The following is a 26187-nucleotide window of genomic DNA, read 5'->3' on the forward strand; positions in this document are numbered from 1 at the left end:
GCTCTTGCATACACATAACACATTATCAATACATTAACATTTTTCAAATCCGTTAAAGGATTGTTACGCTGCAATAATTAGGTCGGCCGGAACCGAGAACATTTCCTATAACACTAGATATACCTGTACATCAGAATAAGAATGGCATCTACGCTAATATCTGTCTCTCTGCTTATCCCGAGGTTTTCCGGGTGCTGGATCCAGGCCGTATCCAGATCAGATGGAGAACCTGTGTCTGGACCTGACTACAACGCAGCCCAGGAGACATTGGGCCTACAGATCCAGTTCTGGCTGCATAGATTTTTAAATCCCCGTATCCGCTTACAAATATATATATATATAATCTATTTTTAATCTCTATAATAAAAATGTATAATTCAGATTTTGATCTCCATATCCATTTACATATATTATATATATCTTCCAAGGGGTTTTTTTTCCCTCCTAGGACTTTTTTCCCACGCTGGGTTTTCTCCTAGGGGGTTTTTTCCACCCCTGGGAGTCAGCCGACATTGGCTTAATGTAGCACCATCTTGTATATGTTACATATTACCACGCTTGTTTGTACAGCTTATTTTTAACCACTTCCCTTTTTTTCTGTGCTTCTAATATGTAAAGCTGCTTTGAAACAATTACCAATTGTAAAAGCGCTATATAAATAAATTTGACCTGACCTGACCTGAAAAAGGAAATTCTGTCATCATTTACTCACCCTCATTTCTTCCCAAATCTGTAAGGCTTTCATCTCATTTAAAGGATAGTTCACTCTGAAATTGTTTCAAACCTTTATGACTTTATTTCTTCTGTGGAAAACAAAAAGATATTTTGACAAATGTTTAAATTGTCATTATAATAAGTGTTAGTGAGGTCCAAAACAACACTGGACCCCACTGACTTTTAGTGTATATTTTGGACTGAATATTATCAGCTTAATTTTTTAAAACATCTTCCTTTTTGTTCCAAAGAAAGAAAGTCATCCAAGTTGAGAACAACATGAGGGTAACTGAAGACAGAATTTTAATTTTTGGTGAACTATATAACTGAATTATGTGCATGTCTCATTGCATTAGATACAACAAATCAAACTAAGTAGCATCTGCAAGCAAATCTGTCATGAACTTTTCTCAGAACTAACTCACTCTTTTGGTAATGACATTTTGCAAGTTTAAAACCTGAAGAATGTCTTTTATACGTTTTGCTTGAAAGGTGTGTCTGTTAGTTTGATGGTTTCATCTAATGCCAAGATATGAATACATCTTTGGATTGGCTGTCCAAAATACTTTGTGGTGCCTCTGTATGTCATTTCCTTATGTTATATATTCATGCTATCAAGTCTTAAATTAAATTATATAACTTGCCTGGCACTTTTCCTTCTAAACACTCAAACCACTGCCTTGTGGTGGAGTCTCCCATCAAGTAGACAATCTTGTTTTTAAGACAATTTCCCATTTGTGAAGAATTGAACTGTTGGGTGTTGCACACAAAAGACTTCCAGACATCTTTCAGATAGAACCCTGCAGGAACTGGTGTCGTCATGCCAGATCTGCATCTCTCCATTGTGCCTAAAGCAAAGACACATTTACTTAAAGATTTTCAAAATTATGCAAATTCTATTCCATTCATTTGATTTCAGATGCTATCTCTCTTCTGATATGTGATCAGTGTATGTTTTGACCATTTCCTATTTGAAAAAATAAAAAAATAAGAAAAAGAAGATGGCTTGTTTTTATATTTAAGGAAAAGGAAAACAAAAATTTGGCTTGCTTATTTTTATTTGTTTATTGTGTACATATTGGTTTATTTGCATATTTAATTCATTGAAACACTGCCTACATCTGCGGGACAATATATTATTAAAGTCTAAACACATTGGCAGTGCTGTACAAGCTCTGCATGACATGATAAAAGCCGTAAAGACAGGGCAGTTTGCCCAACAAGATGAAAGAGCATTGTGATCTCATGAGTATTCATGTGTATTTTCATGTAAAATGCGGAATGTATTTCAACCTCTCTTAGACCGTCACCACGGTCTTATCCTGAATGATGCTAATATCAACGAGACCTAATATCAACAATATCAGGTGACTGACCTTAGGGGCTGGCTATTACATAACATCTGGATGAACCAATCACATCCTCTTTGCCTTTCTTGCCTCATCTGAGACCAGATCAGTAGATTGCATTTAAGCTTAATTACAAGAGAGATTGCAATTCTAATCCGTCATGTTTTTGTGCAAGTGCTTTACAACCCTGAGGAATGCGGTGGATTTCTCCACATTTCTATATATTGGCGTATTGTTGTAATGCATATTTCCACATACCCATCTGTCAGGATCATTGTCTGTTTCTTCGCTTTGCCTTTCAAGATCGAATTAATCAGTTCAAGGTCCTTCTATTTTGTCTCCAAGGATCTTCACCAGGGTTGTTTCAGCTCTTCGCCATCTTCCAAGCCATGTCCCAAGCCATGAAGGACATGAAAACAGTGCTCCAACATGTCCAATTTCTCATTCTCAAAGGGAACTGGGAGAAGAGCAATCTAAGTTTATTCTCACACACTCTGTCAGCTTAAATCTAGACTAAAAACACATCTCTTTAACCTGGCATACACATTATGAACCTCTATAAATCAAATCACATAAATTGTTAGGTTACATAACTGGGAACACTTCACATAACACCTGATGTACTTGCTACATCATAAGAAGAATGGCGTCTATGCTAATATTAGTCTCTCTCTGTTTATCCCGAGGTTTGCCATAGCATGCCACATTCAGATGAGATGAAGGACCTGCACCTAGACACGAAGAAAATCCAGCCCTGAAGTGTCAGCTAAACTGTCCCCTGCAAAGGCCTCCTTCCATTTCTTTTCTCTATGTATAGATGAAACGTTATCAAAATTATTCCAGTTTGCATAGAACCGCATACATGACTAATTTTTCTGTATTATGTGGAACAGACAAGTAATTTGGCAATATCACTTTATAAAAAAAGACCAAGCATCTGCGCACATACACATTCAAATGCGCAAACCTAAAATAAACGCATAAATGAACAGCAAGAATGCATTAAAGGTCTTTGGTTTTCAGTACGAAAGGTGTCATTTAAGCGGCCCCTGAATAAGTTAATAATTAACAATTTTTACAATGGAAGTGATTCGGTCAAAAACCTATAGCTCGATAATAATATTTTCTTAGAGCTGCTGTAAAGCCAAAACAATCTCCATCAATTAGTTTTCATATTATCACTGTGAAGCTGCTTTGAAACAATCTGTATTGTGAAAAGCACTATATAAATGAAGATGACTTGACTTGACAACTATTCATATGCTTTGACAAGAGGTGTGCAGGAAAGCCTGGGTCTAAGCAATGATTGTCTCATTGGATAGTATATACAATTTAACAAGTATTCTAGCCAGAATCTACCTATCCCTTGTACCCAGGTGAAAAAAAGTACGTTTCCATAATATTTCCATAATATTTTTGTGCACTAATTTTGTACTGAATATACTAAAAATTCTTCTTTAGTACTTCTTAAGATAATCTTAAGAACATCTAATTGTACTCAGCTGTACTATTTTTAAACAATGCAATTTGAACTTAAATGTGCTTTTAATATACTATCTCTGTATTTAAAAAATGTATTTAGAGGCTATATTACTGCAACGCTATAGCATATTCTGTGTTATTACAGCCATGACCTAAAGCTACTTGTCAAGTCAAGTCATCTTCATATATATCGTGCTTCTCACAATACATGTGTCACGGTTCGCAGGTCTGTGGATTCCTGTTCTGTTGTTTTGTGTGTGTGTGGCTGTCTTGACTGTCACGTGTGGTTGCTGGGCAACCCACGAGCGCTGATTAGCGATCAGCTGCAGCTGTTGCTTGTCAGCACTGCTATTTAATGTCTCTGTGTTTGTTCGTTCATTGTCGGATTGTTCTGTTGGCTCATGCTGTGTTCCTTTCAGTTCTGCCTTTCGTCTCCTGGGTTCCTGTCGCTGTTCTGAGTGGATGTTTATCTCGTCTGGTGTTCCAGCCTCTGTTCAGAGTGGATGTTTATCTGTCTGGTGTTCTGCGCTGGATTGCGTTTGGAGATCAGTCCATTGTAGTCCCTGTGCTGCCAAAGGACCAGCTGTACCACAACTTCCGACCATTCACGTTGTTCATCTTTGTCTGTGCATTTCCTTAATAAAGGAGTTTGTCACTTGCAATTGAATCTCAAGTTATCTATCCTGACATAACAATCCGACCATGATGGATTCAGCAAGTGGTGAGTGGAGAGACTTCATTGCTAATAACAATGTTCGTTTGGATCAACAAAATGAACAGATCTTGGCTACAGGTCGTGCGGTACAAGCTTTGGTGGCACAGGTGTCGGAGGTTACTGCCCAGCTCCAGCGCCTTAGATCTGACATCAGTGGAGCGCCCACTGGCCCACCCCTCCGTCTGTTTTCCCTTCCGCAGCACAGCCGGATCATCGCGCCGAGCCCCGTCTTCCACCTCCTGCTCAATATGCTGGTGAGCCACATTTATGTCGAGCTTTTGTGATGAAGTGCTCATTGTTTTTCACTCTTCAACCCATGTCGTTTCCTACGGAGCAGTCCAGGGTGGCATTAATGATCACGCTGCTGTCGGGACGCGCTGCTTTCTGGGGAACAGCGGTGTGGGAAAGCCAATCACCATGCTGCGCCTCGTTCCAGTCTTTCATGGAAGAGTTAAAGAGAGTGTTTGATCGATCCGTTTCGGGACGTGAAGCGGCTCGTAAACTGACGGAGTTGCAACAGGGTGATCGTTCAGTTACTGACTATTCCATTGATTTTCCATTGATTGTCTCCCTAGTGGCAGAGACAAGATGGAACGAGGAGGCACAGTGGGACAACTTCCTGCATGGGTTGGCTGACCGTGTCCAATGGGAGATCATCGGGTTGGATTTACCCACAACTCTGGATGGACTGATCGGACTGAGACGTTCATGTTCCTTCCCGGAGCAGGAGTTTGCCGGTGACACGGTCAGCCCCGTTTTAGATCATGAACCCATGCAGGTTGGCAGAACCCGGCTGACCAGGGAGGAGAGAGAGCGTCGACGGACAAATGGGTTGTGTCTCTACTGTGGAGCAAGTGGACATTTCGTTACAAATTGTCCGGTAAAAGCCAGAGCCCATCAGTAGACTTGAGGCTATTGACGGGTGGAGTTTCATTGGAGAAATCCTCTTCAGCGACTCTCCTCCCGGTCAGACTACAATGGGCCAACACCTTCCATTACTGCCAGGCCTTGGTGGACTCAGGAGCGGAGGGCAGTTTCATTGACGCTTCGCTGGCGGCTCAGCTATGTATTCCGATGGTCCCGCTCAGTGGACAGGTTATGCTGTCAGTCACCCAGAGCACCGTGTCCATTAAGCTCATCACTTCGGATAACCACACGGAGGAGATTAGATTATTTTTAATCAGTTCCCCTCTGGCTCCTGTGGTGTTGGGTCATCCCTGGCTGTCACGTCACAACCCTCACATAGACTTGCAACAGAACACTGTTCGTGCGTGGAGCAGTTTTTGTCATGCGTCTTGTTTGGTGTCTGCCTGTTCTTCTGTGTTGTGTTCTGTGTTGCAGGAGGAGTCCATGGACCTGTCTAACGTGCCCAAGGAGTACCTGAACCTGAAGGAAGTGTTCAGTAAGTCTTGAGCTGCCTCTCTTCCTCCGCATCATCCCTATGACTGTGCCATAGACTTATTGCCAGGTACGTCTCCGCCTAAGGGCAGGTTATACTCGCTTTCCGTTCCGGAAAGGGAGGCCATGGAGAAATATATTTCTGATTCCTTAGCAGCCAAGATCATCCGCCCTTCCTCGTCTCCTGCGGGCGCGGGTTTTTCTTCGTGGTTAAGAAGGATGGTTCCCTGCGACCTTGCATTGACTATCGGGGGCTGAATAACATCACGGCAAAGAATACGTATCCTTTACCGCTGATGTCTTCAGCTTTCGAGCGGTTGCAGGGAGCTTCCTTTTTTACGAAGTTGGATCGCCGCAACGGTTCATTTGGTTCGTATCAGGGAGGGGGATGAATGGAAGACCGCTTTTAATACCCCCAGGGGGCACTTTGAATACTTGGTCATGCCTTTTGGGCTTTCCATTGCTCCCGCGGTCTTCCAAGCACTCATCAATGACGTGCTGAGAGACATGGTTGATCAGTTCATATATGTTTACCTGGATGACATATTGATTTTTTTCTTTGTCTCTCCAGGAACATATTCAGCATGTCAGACGAGTGCTTCAGAGGCTGCTAGAGAATGGGCTTTTTGTCAAGGCGGAGAAATGCGTGTTTCATGCACAGTCAATACCGTTCTTGGGATTCATCGTATCGTCCGAGGGAGTGCGTATGGATCCCGACAAGATTTAGGCTGTGGTGGACTGGCCAACCCCAGACTCCCGTAAGGCCCTACAGAGGTTTCTGGGCTTTGCCAATTTTTACCGCGTTTTATTCGCAATTACAGCCAGCTGGCCGCTTCTTTGACTGCCTTGACCTCCACCAAGCTGACGTTCAGGTGGTCTAGTGCAGCCGAAGCTGCATTCTCCAACCTAAGAAGCTGCTTTGTTTCGGCTCCCATTCTGGTGACCCCTGATTCCTCTCATCAGTTTGTGGTGGAGGTCGACGCATCAGAGGTTGGGGCTGGAGCGGTTCTCTCCCAGCGTTCTTCTGCGGACGGTAAGATGCAACCCTGCGCTTATTTTTCCCATCGTTTGACTCCCACCGAACGCAACTACGATACTGGTAACAGAGAGCTGTTGGCAGTTAAGTTGGCCTTGGAACAGTGGCATCATTGGTTAGAGGGGTCGGGGGTACCTTTTATCGTCTGGACTGATCACAAGAACCTAGAGTACATTAGATCTGCTAAACGCTTGAACTCTAGGCAGGCTCGGTGGGCTCTTTTTTTTTTGGCCATTTTGATTTTTCCATCTCGTACCGCCCGGGCTCCAAAAACACCAAGCCCGATGCCTTGTCTCGTATTTTTGATCGTTCCGAGCATCCGTCGTCTCCCGATTCCATCGTACCGGAGAGAATGGTCATCTCTGGGGTCGTCTGGGAGATCGAATCGAAGGTCCGCAGTGCCTTACAAGGGGTAACACCTTCGTCCGGTTGTCCACCGAGTCGTTTATTTGTGCCTGAGAACTTGCGGTCCGATGTTATCCGTTGGGGTCATTGTTCCAGGGTCGCTTGTCATCCAGGGGTTAATCATACCGCTTATTTGGTTAAGCAACGATTCTGGTGGCCTTCTATGGCTCGAGATATTCGTGGTTTTGTTTTGGCCTGCTCAGTTTGCGCAGTTGGTAAGACTTCCAATCGACCTCCAGCGGGGTTCCTACAGCCGTTGTCAGTTCCTTCGAGACCCTGGTCCCATATTGCGCTAGATTTCGTTACTGCCCTCCCTCCCTCCCTCCCTCCCTCCCTCCCTCCCTCCCAGGGCAACACGGTGATTTTAACCGTGGTGGACCGGTTCTCGAAGGCGGCTCATTTTATTCCCCTGCCCAAATTACCTTCTGCCAGGGAGACAGCGGTTACTGTCATTGATCATGTCTTTCACATTTATGGCCTCCCGAAGGACGTGGTCTCTGACAGGGGTCCACAATTTGTGTCCAAATTTTGGAATGTGTTTTGTCGTTTACTGGGGGCGAATGTTAGTCTTTCCTCTGGTTATCATCCTCAGAGCAACGGTCAAACTGAGAGGGCCAACCAAGATTTGGAACGAGTATTGCGATGTTTGGTTTCTCAGAATCCTTCCTCCTGGAGCCAACAGCTCTCTTGGGTTGAGTACGCGCATACCTTGTTACCTGTATCGTCTATGGGCCTAACTCCGTTTGAAGGTAGTTTAGGATAGCAGCCACCTGTTTTTCCGAGTTTGGAATCCGAAGTCGTGGTCCCCTGCGCTCACGCTTTTGTCCAGAGGCATTCTCGCACTTGGAAGAAGGCTAGAACTGCTCTCCTCCAGGTGTGGGAGCGCACTAAGGCTCAGGCCGATCGCTACCGGTCAAAGCCTCCCGAAAAAAGTGTGGCTTTCTACCCAGAACATTCCTCTCCGCACCGTTTGTAACAAGCTTGCTCCTAAATTCATTGGCCCGTTTACTGTCACTAAAATCCTTAGTCCAGTGGCAGTTCGCCTCAAACTTCCTCCGACATACAGGAGAATTCATCCGGTATTTCATGTGTCCAAAATTAAGCCTATTTTTCGTTCACCCTTTAATCCGCCTGCCCCGGATGGGGAACCTGTCTATTCATTTAAACGTATTCTGGACTCAAGGCGGAGGGGACGCGGATTTCAATACTTGGTGGACTGGGAAGGTTACGGTCCAGAGGAGAGAAGTTGGGTGCCTGCGAGAGACATATTGGATCACTCTCTTATCGATGAATTCAATCGACATGTAACGGTCCACGGGAACGCCAAGAGGCGTTCCTAGGGGGAGGGGTACTGTCACGGTTTGCAGGTCTGTGGATTCCTGTTCTGTTTTGTGTGTGTGTGGCTGTCTTGACTGTCACGTGTGGTTGCTGGGCAACCCACGAGCGCTGATTAGCGATCATCTGTTGGCTCAAGCTGTGTTCCTTTCAGTTCTGCCTTTCGTCTCCTGTGTTCCTGTCGCTGTTCTGAGTGGATGTTTATCTCGTCTGGTGTTCCAGCCTCTGTTCAGAGTGGATGCTTATCTGTCTGGTGTTCTGCGCTGGATTGCGTTTGGAGATCAGCCCATTGTAGTCCCTGTGCTGCCAAAGGACCAGCTGTACCACAACTTCCGACCATTCACGTTGTTCATCTTTGTCTGTGCATTTTCTTAATAAAAGAGTTTGTCACTTGCAATTGAATCTCGAGTTCTCTATCCTGACAACATGTTTCAAAGCAGCTTCACAGTGACAATAGGAAAATTATTATCAAGCTAAAGTTGGTTTTTGATTTAATCGCTTACATTGTAAAAAGTGTTAATTATTACTTTAGGGGTCGCTTAATGACACCTTTCCTACTGAAAACTGAATACCTTTAATGCATTCTTGCCGTTAATTAATGTGTTTAGGTTTGCTTGTTTGAGTGTGTATGTGCGCAGAAGCTTGGTCTTTTTAAAAAAATGTTATTTGCCAAATTACTTGTCTGGTCCGCATAATACAGAAAAATTAGTTGTGTCCGCGGATCTATGCGAACTGGAATAATTTTGATAACGTTTTATCTATACATAGGGAAAAGAAAGGGAAGTGGGCCTTCACAGGGGATAGATTAGTTGAAACGTCAGGGCTGCAGGTCCTTCATCTCATCTGGATACGGCCTGGATCTGGCAGGCTGCGGCAAACCTTGGGATAAACAGAGAGAGACTAATATTAGCATAGACACCATTCTTCTTATGATGTAGCGAGTACATCATGTGTTATGGGAAGTGTTTCCGGTTTTGGCTGACCTAATCTTTGTAGCCTAACAATTTACATGATTTGAATTATAGAAGTAGATAATGGTTTATGTGTATGCAAGTTTAAACAGATGTGTCTAGATATAAACTGACAGAGTGTGTCTGCTTCCCGAACAGTGATAGGAAGACTGCTCCAAAGTTTAGGTGCTAAATAGGAAAAGGATCTACTGCCTGTAGTTGATTTTGATATTCTAGGTATTATCAACTGTCCAGAATTCTGAGACTGCGCAGGTACTGGGGAGCTAAACCATTTAGAAAACCATTTAAAATCTATATGATGTTTAATAGGGAGCCAATGCAGTGTTGACAGAACTGGGCTAATATGATCATACTTTCAGATGCGCTCCATTTTTCTGGCAGCTCTCTTAAAGCCCAAGTGTGCTCGTTGTACCACAGCATTGGATTAATTAATTAGTCAATAGTTTCTGTTGCAACATCGAGGTCTTCTAAGCTGTCTGGTATGCTAAGGTGATGAAACTGATCAGGAAAGCAATCTTTAGTGGTAGAAGTGGTGGTTCTACCATATTTATGGCAGGGTTGCGGTTTGTGTAGTATACACAAGACTAAATAATGAACTGAGATGTCATCGCTTTGCTGCAGAATTTCAACGGCATCAATATCGATTCCATGTGACAATATTAGATCTAAAGTATGATTACGACAATGAGTGGGTCCTGACATGTTGTCTAACTCCAATAGAGTTTAGAATGTCTGTGAATGCCAATCCCAATGCGTCTTTTTCATTATCTACATGGATATTAAAATCACCAACAGCAAGGACTTTATCTGCAGCTAGTACTAATTCTGATAGAAAATCAGCAAATTCTTTGATAAAGTCTGTATGGTGCCCTGGTGGCCTTTATACAGTAGCCAGCACAAATGTCAACTTATATAACGGTACATAAAGCACCATCACTTCAAAATAATTATATTTGAAAGACTTTTGAGTAATACTGAAGATATTACTATAAATTACAGCAACACCTCCCCCTTTGCCTTTCTGACGAGGATTGTGTCGATAATCGTAACCTTGAGGGCTAGATTCATTTAAAGTAATGTAATTGTCTGGTTTTAGCCAGGTTTCTGTCAAACACAGCAAATCTAGATTACCGTCAGTGATAATATCATTTACAATAAGTGCTTTTCAAGAAAGGGATCTAATATTCAGCAACCCAAGCTTTATCATTTGTTTATCAGTATTATCTCTGTTTTTTATTTGTTGAACATCAATTAAATTTTTACCCTTAAATGGGTTTGGAAGTTTTTTGTATTTACTAATTTGGGGAACAGACACAGTCTCTATGTGATAATATCTAGGTGTAAGAGTTTCTATGTGTTGGGATTTATCTGACTTCTGTGACATGAGACAGCTAGCAGATGGTCGGTTTAGCCAGTCTGTCTGCTTCCTCACCTGGGCCCCAGTTTGTCATGTTTCAGCTCTAAGACTTTGTGCCATATTACTAGAGAGAAGAGCAGCACCATCCCAGGAGGGATGAATACCATTTCTTTTCAACAGGTCAGGTCTGCCCCAAAATTTTTTACAATTGTCTATGAAACCTATATTATTCTGTGGACATCACTTAGACAACCAGCCATTGAGTGATGATAATCTGCTAACTATCTCATCACTCAGATGAACAGGAAGGGGACCAGAGCAAGTTACTGTTTCTGACATTGTACTTACAAGTTCAGACACCTCTTTAATGTTAATTTTAGTGATCTCCGACTGACGATGTCGAACATCATTTGTGCTGATGTGAATAATAATTTTAGAGTATTAGCCAGCACTTTTAAATTTGCTTTGATGTCAGGCGCTCTGGATCCCGGCAAACATGTGACTATGGTGGCTGGTGTCTCTATTTTCATGTTCCTTGTAATAGAATTGCCAATTGCTAGGGCACTTTGAACAGGATTCTCAGTGGGTGAATCACTGAGTGGGGAGAACCTGTTTGATGTTCTTATCGGAATGGAAGAGCAATGTTTTCCATGACTAGGCCGCCTCACAGTCACCCAATTGCCCTGTTGTGCAGGCTCTATAGCCAGAACCGAACAATGTACAGAGTTCACTAAGCTAGTCACATCCAAAACAGTGTCTCAAATTCTGAGATTCTCTCTGTCAGCCTAACTATCTCCCTGCATTTATCACATGTGTAAATCTCACCACTGACAGAGAGAGCTATACTATGCATGTGACAGGCAGTGCAAGTAACAACAAAAGGAGAGTATGTGTTTGTAGAGTGATCTGACTTACCAGTTGTTTGATGGACTATAGTCATAGAAAAAAGGAGCGTGTGAGAGAAAAAACAGTATGTGGCCCGGATTACAAGCTAACAAGATAGCGGAATGCTAATGTGCTGTGATAGCGATTTGGATTAAAAGATTAAACACTAGTGACGTCAGATTAATGTGATAGGCAATATCAGATATATGGTCATGATAAAATATACAAGTAATGATAATAAATAGATTCAAAACAAAGCTCTATGGAGCTACAGACGCAAACTATTCAGCAGCGAGGCAGAGAGGAGCAGACTGGAGCAATCAATTTTGGTGCAGTGCCACCTAGTGGTTAGGAGATATGAAAAAAAGGCAAATTTTGCTTATAACTAGGGATGTCCAGATCCGATCACGTGATCGGAAATCGGGCCCGATCACATGGTTTCAGACTCGATCGGAATCGGACGTTACCTTCCGATCAGGACTCGGATATATATGTATTAGGGGTGCAACGGTTCTCGGTAAAAAATCCACTTACGGTTCGGTACGCACTTGCACCGCGGTCAATCTCGAATGACGATCGCATCTATTGGTTAATATGGTTTGTTTAAAATAGCAACGTGGAAAACAGACAGACAGAGTTCAAATAATGTATGTTTCAGTCGATGGACGCGCAAAACGTTACAACAACGATAATCAGAAAGCGTGGACAAAACAGTCACTCTTTGTAAACTGTTCACTGCGAGTGCCGTCTGCTCTAATGTCCAGTCATTTACGCCGTCATCACCCGGGCGTTGATAGCGGGCGAGCGCAGGTGAGACCTGAACACACGTTGTTATCTGTGTTTAAACTAAACTCATTTAAGCCTTGCTGATTTAAACCTTCAAGAAAGTCGCGAAAGAGAACTCGCACGCGCTGTGAGAAGATTTGTGTGCGCTCATCCGAAGCGCGCACACGCTTATTTCAGTCAGCGCGTAAATACTGAGTTCACTTTCAAGTCTTGCGCTTCAAATATTATTGAAGTATCGGATCGGGACTCGGTATCGGTTGATACTCAAAATCAAATGACTCGGACTCAAGGGTAAAAAAACGTGATCGGGACATCCCTACTTATAACTTCTGAATGGTTTGATCAAAAATAAAACAAAATTTTCCATACCAGCCATTTTTCTAAATTTTGCCACAAAATGCTATATTTTATGAAATCATTGGCGCATCATTACGAAGCTTGGTATGTGTCTTCAGCACCATGCCCCGAAGGTAGTAAAAAGGTTTCAGTTTTTTGGTCAAAAGTTATAATGAAATTTACAAAATTGCTAATAACTTCTGACTAAATTCTCTTAAAAGTTTTTCTTTATAATAAGAAATGGTTATGGGTAGGTTTAGAGGTAGGAGTGGGGTTAGCGGGATTTTTACTAAAAGTGTCATTTTCCTACACATTTCTTTTTTCTATTAGGTTTTATATATTCTTTTTATATCCTATAATGGTTATGTTTGAATTTGGGGGTAAGGTTAAGAGATCTACAATTTATCTATGAAATGGTAAAAGGGCAAATATCTTTTTGATATAAAATGTTAATAAATATTTTACATTTCTTTAGCTGTAAATATGTAAAAATGTTTAAGTTTAATTGCTGTCAATAATCCATATTGGATGTTTCAGCATGTATCCATAAGTACAAAAATATACATTTTGCACCTGTAGATGTTACATATTGATTAACACTTAGGCTGGAAAGGGCCATATCAGTGACGCCCATGTGAGCAAATTAAATATTTAAACCAATTTGTAAACAATAAACAAAAAAGCTGAATACTCAACTTTTTAGAAATAATAATAGTTAAAAAAAAAAAAAAAAAATCCTTTCTCATTAATCTTTTCCAAAACAGGAAATTAAATGGTCAAAACGTACATGAATCATATGTAAACGTACCAATGCCTGCAGGGCTGGGAAGGACATTTAATATTTTTTTGTCTCCAGTAAGAGCCACATTTGTTAATTTCCTGTGAAATAATAATATTTACCTTTGAAATAATATTTTTTAATATAATAATAATAAAATAATTAACATTTCTACAATTCTTTTGAAATTCAATTTGAATCTTTTCCCACTTACTTTGTAAGAAGTTGCTTCTCAAAAGGATTTAATGGGTCTTCCAAACCTCCTCTTGAGTGATGAACCAGGTTGTCACAAGAAAGTTTCTTCGGTCTCTCACACTGCCACACTGTCCCTGTTTTTATATCCTTATACTCACAGCAGCAGTCGCCTTTCCTCCAACTTCCATCTGCACCCCATTTAAGATTACACTGTACTACTTCACTAATCCTGTTATTATTGGGTCCTGGTCCTTCAAAGTGGCCGTTATAGTGGCTGCGTGGGAAGGAGGACTCCCTGTATTTTTTAAGAATCCGCACAGCCTCACTGGAGTGCTCTAGACGTACATAAACTTGTGCCTGACCTTCCCAGGGCAGAAGAAGAGCAACAGAGTAAGTCCCATTACGGTGATCCTCAACCTCCCCGTACACACTCGCCTTCAAGAAGAATGGAGAAGGTTAAGTGTAATGCAGAAAACTAATGTCTACAGGTAAAGCAAGCTTATGAACCTAAACATAATATGTATTAGTAATAATATTATAAATAATCCAATTAACAGGCAAATCAAAATAAATATGACAAATGTCAGTGTACTTTTTTGTATAAAAATTGATTATAAAATAATATACAGTACGTTATAAAATAAACACACCTTGAGCTTTGAATTGAATAGTTTTGCTTGGAAGAAATCTCCTCCATATCTTTTCAGGTTCTTGTTGTGGTCTCTGGCTGTGATGGTAACGGAGATCTTTTCTCCCACTTTGTAACTCTCCTTGAGTCCCACAATAGAGAATGTTGAGTGGACTGGACTTGTGCTCTGATTCAGCTGAGTGATTTCTTGATCTGGACCGGGCCAGTCCAGAGCCTTCTGTAGCCTTTCCCACTCCTCTTCACTGATTCCCATGTCAAGAGCAGATATTGTGGATGAATAATTATTATTTCGAGGAACTGGTTTAGGTCTGGGTGGCTGAAATAGTCTTATTTGGATCCCACCATTCAATACCCATAGAGCCTGAGAGAGGACAGGATATCAATCACAACAAATTCCATTTTTTTTCTGCTTAATGTTCATTATGGATGAAGATACATTCTGGACAAAGTTACGTGGATCTCTTGCATAACCTGATTTTGCTGAGTTCAACATGTTCTTGGGTCAACATTTTTGTTGATCCTGGAACAACATTCAAATCAACAAATCAGATTTGAGGGACAAGTTTACAGATTATGTCAAGTTTAGGCTTAAAATCATGAATTGGTGCTTCTACATCAGTGTTATTCATCTATCATTTCCCTCTGATTTTTGGGATAACTTATGGGTAGGGTTAGGTTTAGGGGTAGGAATATACAGTTAAGACTAAATTTTCAGACTAGAATGTCTTTCCAGGATCAACAAAATATGTTGACCCAGGAACGCATCTAACTCAGCAATATCAGGACGTGCGGAGCTCTTGGCGGTTGATGAAATCATGCACAAGTGTGAATGGGTCCTACTATGTACCTCAAACAGGAGAGTAGCAGCGCCAATGTCATGGATTCAAAAGCATCAAGTAAAGAGTTGCCTTTAAACAACAAGTCAATAGGGAACATCGAAGGGAACTAAGTTCTCATCAGGAGATGTCAGACATTTAACCGGCTTCCCCACTACTAAAATAATTGAGAATACTTCCACCAATTAGAGAGTCGCAACAAGCAAAACATGACAAAAGAGCTCTTTAGCTCCACCCATGAAGCACTGTGAATGATGTATACGAGTCAGTCTCCCTCCACTCTAAAAATACTTAAATATATATAAAAATATATGTGTAACCTGCTAATACACACTAATATGACTAGACAAGACAGTGTTTCATTTCCAGCAATGACTATTTACTTCAATGTTTTTATTGAAATGTTACTTCCTGTGAAAGCAACTTATAGCGTCTAGCATCCAAACACAATATAAACATGATATTGCAAGCCAACCAGACATTTAAGATAAATCCTGCCTTTTTTCCCTTTTTGTTTGCTCATTGATTGCAGTCTGAGATAAGCTGCATGAATAAATTTAGAAAATTAAATTTGTAAAGCATTTATTTAACACAAAAATACAATTTCTATTCACATGTTTGAACATGTTTTCTGAATCCATTGATAATTATATGCAAACTGTCTAGTCAAATCATACACTACTACTACTAATGTGCACTTTTCATGCTTTTGAAAAAAGTCTCTTATGTTCAAGACTGTATTTATTTGTTCAGAAACAAAGTAAAAACGGTAATATTGTGAAATACAGTATTATTACAATTTAAAAGAACCATTTTCTAATTCAATATATTTTAAAATGTAGGATCATTTTTCCTGTGATGGCAAAGCTTTACTCCAGTCTTCAGTGTCACGTGATCCTTCAGAAATCATTAATCAGTAAAAATTCCCAAATGGATATAATGGATATAATATAATTAATCGATAAAATTCCATATGTGGTACTAAATCTGACACAGGTCAGAAGTTTTGCAATGCAACCTCAGTCTGAACAGTAAAATCATAATTCATGCAACTTTTAAGTCACTCTAGATCAATTCATGTGCTCTAGTCTAATTTTAAGGGGACCTGTTATGCAAAATTAACTTTTGCGTGGTGTTTGGACATAAATGTCTGTTAGCAATGTGTGTACACAACCACCCTATAGTGATAAAAATCCACCAACTCTTTTTTTTGAATCCCCATAAATCATAAGCAGTGTCTCAGAACAAGCCATTTCCAGATCCCTGGCAGTGTGATGTCACAGGCTCCGCCCACGAATGTTGACAGACACTGCCGTTTGAACATAGAACCACCCTGAGTGAGTTCACAGCGAGTCCACCATTATTTTTAAACAACAGCCTCTGGTGGAACGGCAACGGCATTCTGGCGTTCTATTGCACATGCGCAACTTTACCTACTACTTTGCGACGTTCTACTGTAACTGTCTACTACACGAGAACAGCTGATTTGTCGTAGTCATTACTACGTGACAGATTAAGAAAATTAATATTATGTTTTATGGTATGTGGCATTGTAATTGTCTCTGTATATGAGTAAATACCCAAAGCAACCATTCTCTTGCTTTTTAAAATCACTTTCTTTTTTTGTATTTTGTCAAATGATTAAATTATCCCCTATGCCATCCTCTTTACTGTTGCTTAGTGATTTCTGCATTCTTTAGCTATAGCAGTTAACCGTTTACTTCCAGCTGCTGTTGCCGTTCCATCAGCAGCTGTTGCTTAAAGGGATAGTTCACCCAAAAATGAAAATTTTATGTTTATCTGCTTACCCCCAGAGCATCCAAGATGTAGGTGTCTTTGTTTCTTCAGTAGAACACAAATGATGATTTTTAACTCCAACCGCTGCCGTCTGTCAGTGGTATAATGCAAGTCAGCGGGAACTTGGACTATAAGAGTAAATAAAACACGACAGACAAATCCAAATTAAACCCTGCGGCTCGTGATGACATATTGATGTCTTAAGACACGAAACGATCGGTTTGTGCGAGAAACTGAACAGTATTTATATCATTTTAAATGATATAAAGGTAAAAAATGATATAAATACTGTTCGATTTCTCGCACAAACTGATCGTTTCGTGTCTTAGGACATCAATGTGTCGTCACGAGCCGCAGGGTTTAATTTGGATTTGTCTAAGCAAGTTTTATTTACTCTTATAAAGTAAGTTCCCATCGACACACATTATAAGACTGACAGACGGCAGCGGTTGGAGTTAAAAATCATCATTTGTGTTCTACTGAAGAAACAAAGACACCTACATCGTGGATGCGCTGGGGGTAAGCAGATAAACATAATGTTCCTCTAATCCAGTGTTCCTCTTCTCTCACAGTGGAAGCAATAGATGGCCGACCACTGGGCTCGGGTCACGTCAGCTCCATCACTCAACCTATCACCATGCAAACCAATTTGTTTCACACTAAGAAAATACAGTTCCATATCTTACCCACTTCTACTTCATCCATCATCCTAGGTCTCCCATGGCTGCGTACACACAACCCACAAATCTGCTGGAGAGAGGGTCAGATCACACACTGGAACGAACAATGTCAAGAGAAATGCCTGTCATGTCAACCACCCTTATCCATCAGGTCCATCCAGTCTACTGAGGCTACTGAACCCACTGAGATCCCATCAAACCTCAACCTGCTCAGCGAATATCAAGATCTAGCCATAGCTTTCAGCAAGGTGCGTGCATCTCAATTACCTCCTCACCGCTGTTATGACTGTGCAATCGATCTGTTTCCAGGAACTACTCCACCCAAGGGCCGTATATTTCCTCTGTCACAACCCGAGTCTGAATCCATGAAGAAATACATTGAGGAGGAACTGGCTAAGGGGTTCATTCGTCCTTCAACATCTCCAGCTTCAGCAGGATTCTTCTTTGTCAGCAAGAAGGATGGTGGACTTCGTCCCTGCATCGACTATCGAGGTTTGAATGAAATAACTGTGAAATTCAGATATCCACTACCGTTAGTACCAGCAGCACTCGAACAACTTTGCACCGCCAAATTCTTTTCTAAGTTAGACCTCCGCAGCACCTACAATCTCATCCGCATCAAGGAGGGGGATGAGTGGAAGACCGCTTTCTCCACAGCTACTGGCCACTATGAGTAAACTTCCACGTCGTTCCTGGGGTATATTATCAGCCCAGAGGGTGTAGCGATGGATGAGAATAAAGTAGCCACAATCCTCAACTGGCCTCAACACCCTCAAGGAGTTACAATGCTTCCTGGGCTTCACAAACTTTTACCGGCGCTTCATCTGCAACTTCAGCATGATAGCCACTCCTCTTACTAGCGTGGTCAAGAAGGGAAGCACGCATCTCCAGTGGTCACCTCCCACCATCCAAGCCTTCCAGGTCCTAAAAGAACGCTTCACATCAGCTCCCATACTACATCACCCTGATCCATCACTCCCAATCATTGTTGAAGTCGATGCATCCAGCACAGGTCTTGGGGCAATACTCTCGCAAAGGCAAGGTAATCCACCTAAACTATATCCTTGTGCTTTCCAATCCAGGAAACTCTCGGCTGCAGAGAGGAACTACGATGTCGGGGACCAGGAGCTACTTGCCATGAAAGCCGCCTTCGAGGAATGGCGCCATTGGTTGGAGGGAGCTACTCATCCATTCGTAGTGTTCACAGATCACAAAAACCTCGAGTACCTTCGAACAGCAAAGAGACTCAACCCTCGCCAGGCCCGCTGGTCCCTATTCTTCTCCCGCTTTAACTTCACAGTCACCTACCGTCCAGGCTCCAAGAATGTCAAGGCCGACGCACTGTCACGACAATTTGAAGGTGAACAAACTATACATACCACAGAAACTGTCTTACCTACCTCCATTGTTGTTGCACCCATACAGTGGGATATTATGACCGAGTTGGAACAGGCCAACGCTCAGCTCGAGGTCCCACCGGAGTGCCCAGCGGATAAGGTCTTCGTCTCCGAGGATTTCAGACACCGTGTAATGGAGATGGTCCACTGCCTACCTGCTTCTGGTCACCCGGGCATCACTGCCACCATCAACCTCCTACAGAACTGCTTCTGGTGGCCAACGCTCTGCAGAGACACAACCCAGTTCATCAAACAGTGCCCAACCTGTAACATTCACAAACCATCTCATCAGTTGCCAGCCGGTTTATTACCGCCATTACCTCTTCCTCAGCGTCCTTGGTCACACATTGCAATAGACTTTGTCACTGATCTCCCCGCATCCAACAATTACACCACCATACTCAACGTCATTGATTGCTTCTCCAAAGCCTGTCGACTCATCCCTCTACCAAAGCTACCCACAGCCATGCAAACAGCTGAACTCTTATGCAATTGGGTCTTCCGCATCTACGTCTTACCTGAAGACATCGTTTCTGACCGTGGTCCACAATTCACCTCCCGTCTCTGGTCGGCCTTCTGTCAAGCCCTGAATATCAATGTCAGTCTTACCTCCGGCAACCATCCACAGTCTAACGGGCAAATCGAACACCTGAATCAAGAGCTCACATGTTTCCTTCACAGTTACTGTAACCATCACCAGAACGACTGGTCCCGCTACCTATTATGGGCGGAATACGCTCAGAACTCCATTCGCAAACCAGTCACCAGTCTAACACCATTCCAATGCATTCTGGGATTCCAACCACCACTGTTCCCCTGGTCCGGTGAGCCCACCAATGTACCTGCTGTTAACGATTGGATGAACCGCAGTGAAGCAACCTGGAACAGAGCACATACTCACCTGCAGCACGCCGTCCGTCGTCTGAGGGAACAGGCTGATCGGCACCGTTGTCCTGGTCCTGAGTACCATCCCAGTCAATGGGTTTGGCTCGGATGATATCCTAGACCCCAGCTTAGTGGAGGAATTCCACCAACGTCACCCAGAGAGACCAGCCCCTCGACCATGTGGAAGACCTCGCCGTCGGATGCTTCCTCGCACCAGGAGGCGCTCGCAGGAGGGGGGCTCTGTCACAGAGATGAACTCCGTGATTCCCTCCTCTGGCCATCGGAGGGAGCCCTCGCCTGAGTACTGACACACACGCATGCACACAACACTACATTTCCCACAAGCTCGTGCCTCGGACTGATTAGTTTTTTTATTTATTTTATAGTCCCATAACCCGGACTATAAAAGACTCTCAGTTCCACTCATGCTTCGCAAAGTCTTGTATTACCATGGTGTACATTTCTGAGCGTTCATATCCTGTCTGATTGCCTGTTGCTGAATCTGTTGTCTCCTGTTTACGAACCATCGCCGCCTGTCTTGACCCTTGCCTTGTCTACTGTTTTGTGAGTGATATCTGCCTGACCTGACCACTGCCTGTACTCTAACCTTGATTCTGCCTGTCCCTGCTGCCCCTGTTTGACCCAGCCTGTCTGACTACGCTATTGTATTAATAAAGCACGCAAATGGATCCCAGCTCTTGTGATGAATCATTACAGAACTGCTGTAAAGTTAACAAAGATTAATCCTACTGTAACAAATGTATTGCTCATGGTTAGCTCATGTTAGTTAACTCCCTCGGGTCGGCGTTAACTCACGCCGGCGTGATCACCGCAGTTTTTTTCTAACCAGTGTGAAAGAGACTCAAAATACTCCGTCAATGTTGTACATACAATTAAGAGTTATACACCATTTTAATCTGTGGAATATCTTCTTTTATTTGTGTACACTCAGAGTAAAAACAAAATGTTGTGCTTTTTGTAAAATAAAGAAAACTAACATGATGCGTGATCTCTCGTCTCCCTCTGAACGAAGTCCAATCTGATAGTTCTCAGAAAATGAACTGTAACTTAGTGAATACTAATGACAAAAAAATTATACTTGTGTCTAAAGAAGGTTTTAAATCGTGTAAGTCAAATCGAAAACAAAAATTCTGTGTTTATGTAATCTGTATGAAAAGAGAGCCATGTCAGAAGTCCGTGATTCAGCTCATTATCCTCTAATGCGGCCATGCCCACAGAGTGAGCGCTATTCAGAGGCAAATTCTGAGGCAATGCATGCATTCATCGTCTCAATCATGTATTTATAGTCTTGAAAAGTGTTTATCTGGATGTTAAAGCCATGGTTAGCGACCTCTAGAAGACATGTCGTTAGTTCCTGGTTCCTGTTCTTCTTTATATGAATTTGTGGACTAAAGGTGCACAGAGCGCCCTCCGGCTGCAAGTATGAATTAAAAACAGTATCCAGCGCTCATAGTGATGACAATAAATATTGAATAAATATTACTCCTTTGTATAGAAAATTGACATAGACATATGAGAATCCATCAATATTTCTCCAAATGTGCATGTTTTTAAGCTAAAAGCCTATATGAAATGCCATATGGTAACATAACTGTTCAGACACTTTGCATCACAGAAATACATGATATTTTAAAGAATATAATAGAATACCATTATTTTAAATTGTAATAATATTTCACAGTATTGCTGTTTTTTCTGTATGTTTGATTTACACCATGAGATTTGAGATTTGAGACATGATCAACAGAAAGTTTTTTCACAGCTTACCTGACTGAAAGAGCTCATTATTTATGCAGGCCATTACAGCTCATTATGCGATTCTTTTGTCTTCTCAGGTGAGAATCACCCATTATTCATGATGATTCATGCCTCCACGCATACTGTGTTTCTTGACCAAAGATGTTTTAGAAAATTTAAATCTCTCTATTGTTTTATATGAACAAGCAGGCAGCATAATTTTTTACCTCATTTTGAAGCAAAAACTCTCGTCTACAACCTCCAATACCCAGAAGTCTTGTGAACACAGATTTAATATATATTTTTTGGCTTTATTTCAGTGACTTAAGTTTTTTGGTTTTTCAATAACCACGCATAAACGTTATTCCTTCAAAAACACAAACATGCACATACATGCTCCTCACATATTATTGTAGCCTAGTTTGTGCTGAATACAGTGTAATGACACTTTTTCCATTAATATGTTTATGAACAACTGAAAAAAGCACAAATGTCAGGGCATGTCAAAACTTCTCCAAGGCCCCAAAAATCCTCAGACCCCTGAGGGTTAATACATTAACTAATGTTAACAAATGAACCTTAGTGTAAAATGTTACCATTACATCTACTATAATATGTTGTTTGAGAGTAGCCTATTTACGTTAGTGAATAAATAGTTAGATCCGCGTTAATGATTTCTAATCTGCCCGTTTATTTTTTTTTCCTCATTAAAACAAAAGATGTTCACCAGTGAGTGTATCAAGAGCAGGGACACGTTTGTGTGCATTTTGTTTTGTGATTTCACCGGAACAAATAGAGAGTCTGCAACAGTGACAGACTGAAGCGCTTGTCTGTGTGAAGAGACCACGCATTGTGCACGAGCACTGTTGATAACAGCGGCAAACGATCATTGATTTAAAGGTGACTGATAATGCCCTTTTTGACAAGATATAATATCAGGGTGTACTTACACTAGGCGCTCTGAAGCATGCCCGAGCGTTCATTCTACGGCTATATCCTTATCTGTAAATGTTACAAATTCACGTGAGCATTTACATGTTGAAATATCTGTTGTTTAAAGTTAAATTTAGATTCAAAAATCAACATGTCATTCAAGTATTTTATGAGAGTATACTGTAAAGGGATAACATGTAATTGAATATAAATGTAAGATGTTTCTTAGCTTATTTACAGGATAAAGAAATGACAGTAAGAGGTGATTGTGTCCAGAGTGAATGTGTGTGCTCCTGCAGAACATTTATCTTGCCTGTTGGTTAACACTGAGTTTGTGTTTTCCTTTATTACTATCTTCATTTTTAATGTAGAGATTTAAACTATATTCACTATATACAGTGCTAAAGTTACTAGACATCTGATACCCAATGTATGGTTTGTGTCACAGGTCAGGGCAGAATAAACTATCAGTATTGGTGATTGCTAAAATCATTTTCCATGTTTCTGTAATGATTAATCCACCAGTATGTGTAAGCTCTTTAGTTACAGCAGTATTTCTAAAGCTACAATATATTTATTGTTGTTATCCATGAATTATTGATTTTACTGTTTAACAAGAAAGCAAGTAAAACACTAGTTGTTGTTTTTTTCAGATGCCCAGTTACAGTCAATAAGAACAGAGACTGTTAAGGTTTTTTTTGGATATTATGTGTGAATATTATTTAGAACCTATTAGTTGTTTCAGTTTGGTATTTTCCTAATAAATGGCAATACCATTTTTTATTTTCAAACAAGTTTTGGATAGATAGATTCCTAAAATATTTGTGTCATTTCTTTATTATGACAGGTAGTGTAATAAATGACTATGTTTTCATAGCATTCAGCTGGCACATTTGTTTGAAGTACATTGGGCAGGATGTGCAATAGTGTGTTTTTGTCAATGAAATAAAAATAAATAAATTAGGATTTTTATCCAATTCATCTGAAAAATAATCGGCCAACTAATCGATTATCAAAATAATCGTTAGTTGTAGCCCTAATGGAGATGCATTTATGATACAGACTACATGTGTTTTTGGGTTTAAAATGAAAATAACAAAAAGGCTCTGGTCTCTGTGAATACAGTAAGAAGCAATGGTAACTTTAGCCACATTTAACAGTACATTAGCAACGTGATAACTAAACACATTCAGGAAGAATTTGCAAAAATCACAAAATAAATATATATATGAAATTGGATCAGTTGGTATCGATCTATCTTTGAGACGATCGTGTGAAGTATTCCAGTGTTAATGACTTACACATACTGCTATATGAATTTATCTAGCCACATTCCCTTCATAAATAAAATTGCACCACTGTGTCTTTAGTGGCTCAGATGCCAAGAGTTTATGGAGACTCGTATGTTTACTATTATAGCCGTTAACAGATCAGTGATAATGTTTACATAGCTAAGACATATCAATATCACGAGGCACGTCTCATGTGTCCCACCCGAAAATGACGCCTATGGGCAAGACTGAGACAAAACTTCTTTACAGCAGTCACTATTATTTATGAATGCTAGAAATGTTGACCATTCTCAGTGTACCATCACACTACACAATTCATGCAGAAGGTGTTGTCTTTAAACCCCTCTTGTGACACAATGTTATATAATATTCGATTATGAGATAATACACAGGAATAAAGTCATGTCTATAATAATTACTCCATAATAACGAAATAATATATAAAAGTATTGAATTACAATTTGAGATGGAATGACAGGATGAATTTATATTTAGTCTATTTATTTCTTTGGTATTTCTTTTTCTGCCATATTTTTCTAAACTAAATTCAATACCAAACAAGTCCATCATAATGTGTTCAGGCAACTTTGTAAAAAATACATGTCAAACATAAAAATCCATTAATTCCTGCTAAAACCTGATTTTATTATTTTAAACTGTAAATTTACAGTAGTTACACAAATTTCTACTTTTTTTTGGTTTAAAGGTGCTAAAGAGGATGTTTTGTTTTATACATTTTTGAAATATTACTTTACTAACTGATAAAAGACTATTTATTAGGTGCACTGAAAGGAATAATATTAATATACATCATCTGTGCACGAGCTAGGGCCTTAAAAACATCAGCCAATCGATTGGCCCTCTGGCTTGTCAATCACTGCCGTGACGTTCCTTGTGCAGGACGTGCACGGCTGCGCGCTCCAGTAACTTTCCACACTCCACAGGCGCTGCATGCAATGTTTTTGTCAGGAGACAGGAGTAACAACTGCAGATTATGAGTTACCTGCGGTGAGTCCGACATAATGAATCCACTAACACGACACAGCGAATGCCGGTGGTAAACACTCGTGTTCCAATACTCGTGCACGAGTTTTGGGAGGCATTCCCTCGAAATGAGCTGTGAACGAGGGGGGTTGTTCTTACGCATGCGCTCATTTCAAAAACTCAGTAACAGTCTTTGGTTTCTCAGTCGACAAAAAGATCCTCTTTAGCACCTTTAATTCATATACCTAAATTCAAATTTATGATTTAAACGGACAATTAAAATGTATTCTCAGTCCAGCTTAGCTGAATGCACACAAACCTGTGTTGTCAGAGAGAAAAAAAAAAATCTGTATTTATTTAATAGTCTGATTTTTTAATTTATAACTTTTCTTATAAACTTACCAGACAGGATGATGTGCAAAGAAAACATGCCAGTAGTAATAAATATTCTCTTAACCTGCAGACTGAAAATACACAGAAATTATCAATTTCCAACTCCTTCAAAACATAAAACCACACATATATGACAAATATAATCAAGTTCATAAACTACCTGGTGGATTTGATGTCTTTGTGGATAGTATGACCATGGCTAAGTCTGTTCTCCTAGAATAATTTTACATCCGCTTGTGAGCGAAGTACATTCACGTGAATTTAAACCAATGGCCACAGTGCTCAGAAAATGAGGCGGTCCCACAGATTACATGACATTCAGTTGAAAGAACGCTATAATGTTTAGGCAGTTTGACTTTAGATGCTAACTCCTTTTCAAATAGTGAAGATATTCTGGCTATGGGAACAACAAAATTCAGGGATTATCAGTTTTTCCTGTTTAGCAAAAACAAACAAACAAAACAAAACAAAAAAATTACTTACAGATGAGAAGATATACAGAACCTGTCAGCACACAGGGAAATATGATCCAGGATGTAGGTGATTAATAATTAACCAAGATATTCAAACTTCAAACAAATTTTTCCAGTAGAGGCAGTCACAAAAGTCTTTGTCTTGTGTTTCTTGCATGAGAAGATATAAGATGTTATATGCAAAATGTCTGTAGTAGGGTTAAATCCTACAAAAACTGCTGATTTTTATTCAAGATCAATCTGCATTACTTAAATAATGACCGGTGGATTATTTAACATTTCAGTAGGAATTTGAATGTAATTGTGAACAACGTAACATGCCCTATTATGAACACTTCTGCAACCAGGTTATTTTAAATCTTTTCTTT

General features: G+C 40.6%; 1 protein-coding gene across 1 annotated transcript in view; it reads right to left on the reverse strand.

The window, feature by feature from the left end:
- Nucleotides 1-25565, reverse strand: part of LOC125261810 (NXPE family member 3-like) — a 29913-nt gene extending 4348 nt beyond the window's left edge. The window contains exons 1-6 of the mRNA XM_048180359.1: nucleotides 25507-25565; nucleotides 25356-25417; nucleotides 14393-14752; nucleotides 13762-14177; nucleotides 13578-13648; nucleotides 1359-1562 (exon numbers count right to left, since the gene is read on the reverse strand). Of these exons, the coding sequence (XP_048036316.1) occupies nucleotides 1359-1562; nucleotides 13578-13648; nucleotides 13762-14177; nucleotides 14393-14752; nucleotides 25356-25417; nucleotides 25507-25543 (1150 nt within the window). The 5' untranslated portion in view covers nucleotides 25544-25565. The remainder of the gene's footprint in view (nucleotides 1-1358; nucleotides 1563-13577; nucleotides 13649-13761; nucleotides 14178-14392; nucleotides 14753-25355; nucleotides 25418-25506) is intronic.
- Between the last annotated feature and the right edge of the window lie 622 nt (nucleotides 25566-26187).

This window comes from Megalobrama amblycephala, unplaced genomic scaffold, assembly GCF_018812025.1.
Source record: "Megalobrama amblycephala isolate DHTTF-2021 unplaced genomic scaffold, ASM1881202v1 scaffold492, whole genome shotgun sequence".
NCBI classification, from domain to species: Eukaryota; Metazoa; Chordata; class Actinopteri; order Cypriniformes; family Xenocyprididae; genus Megalobrama; species Megalobrama amblycephala.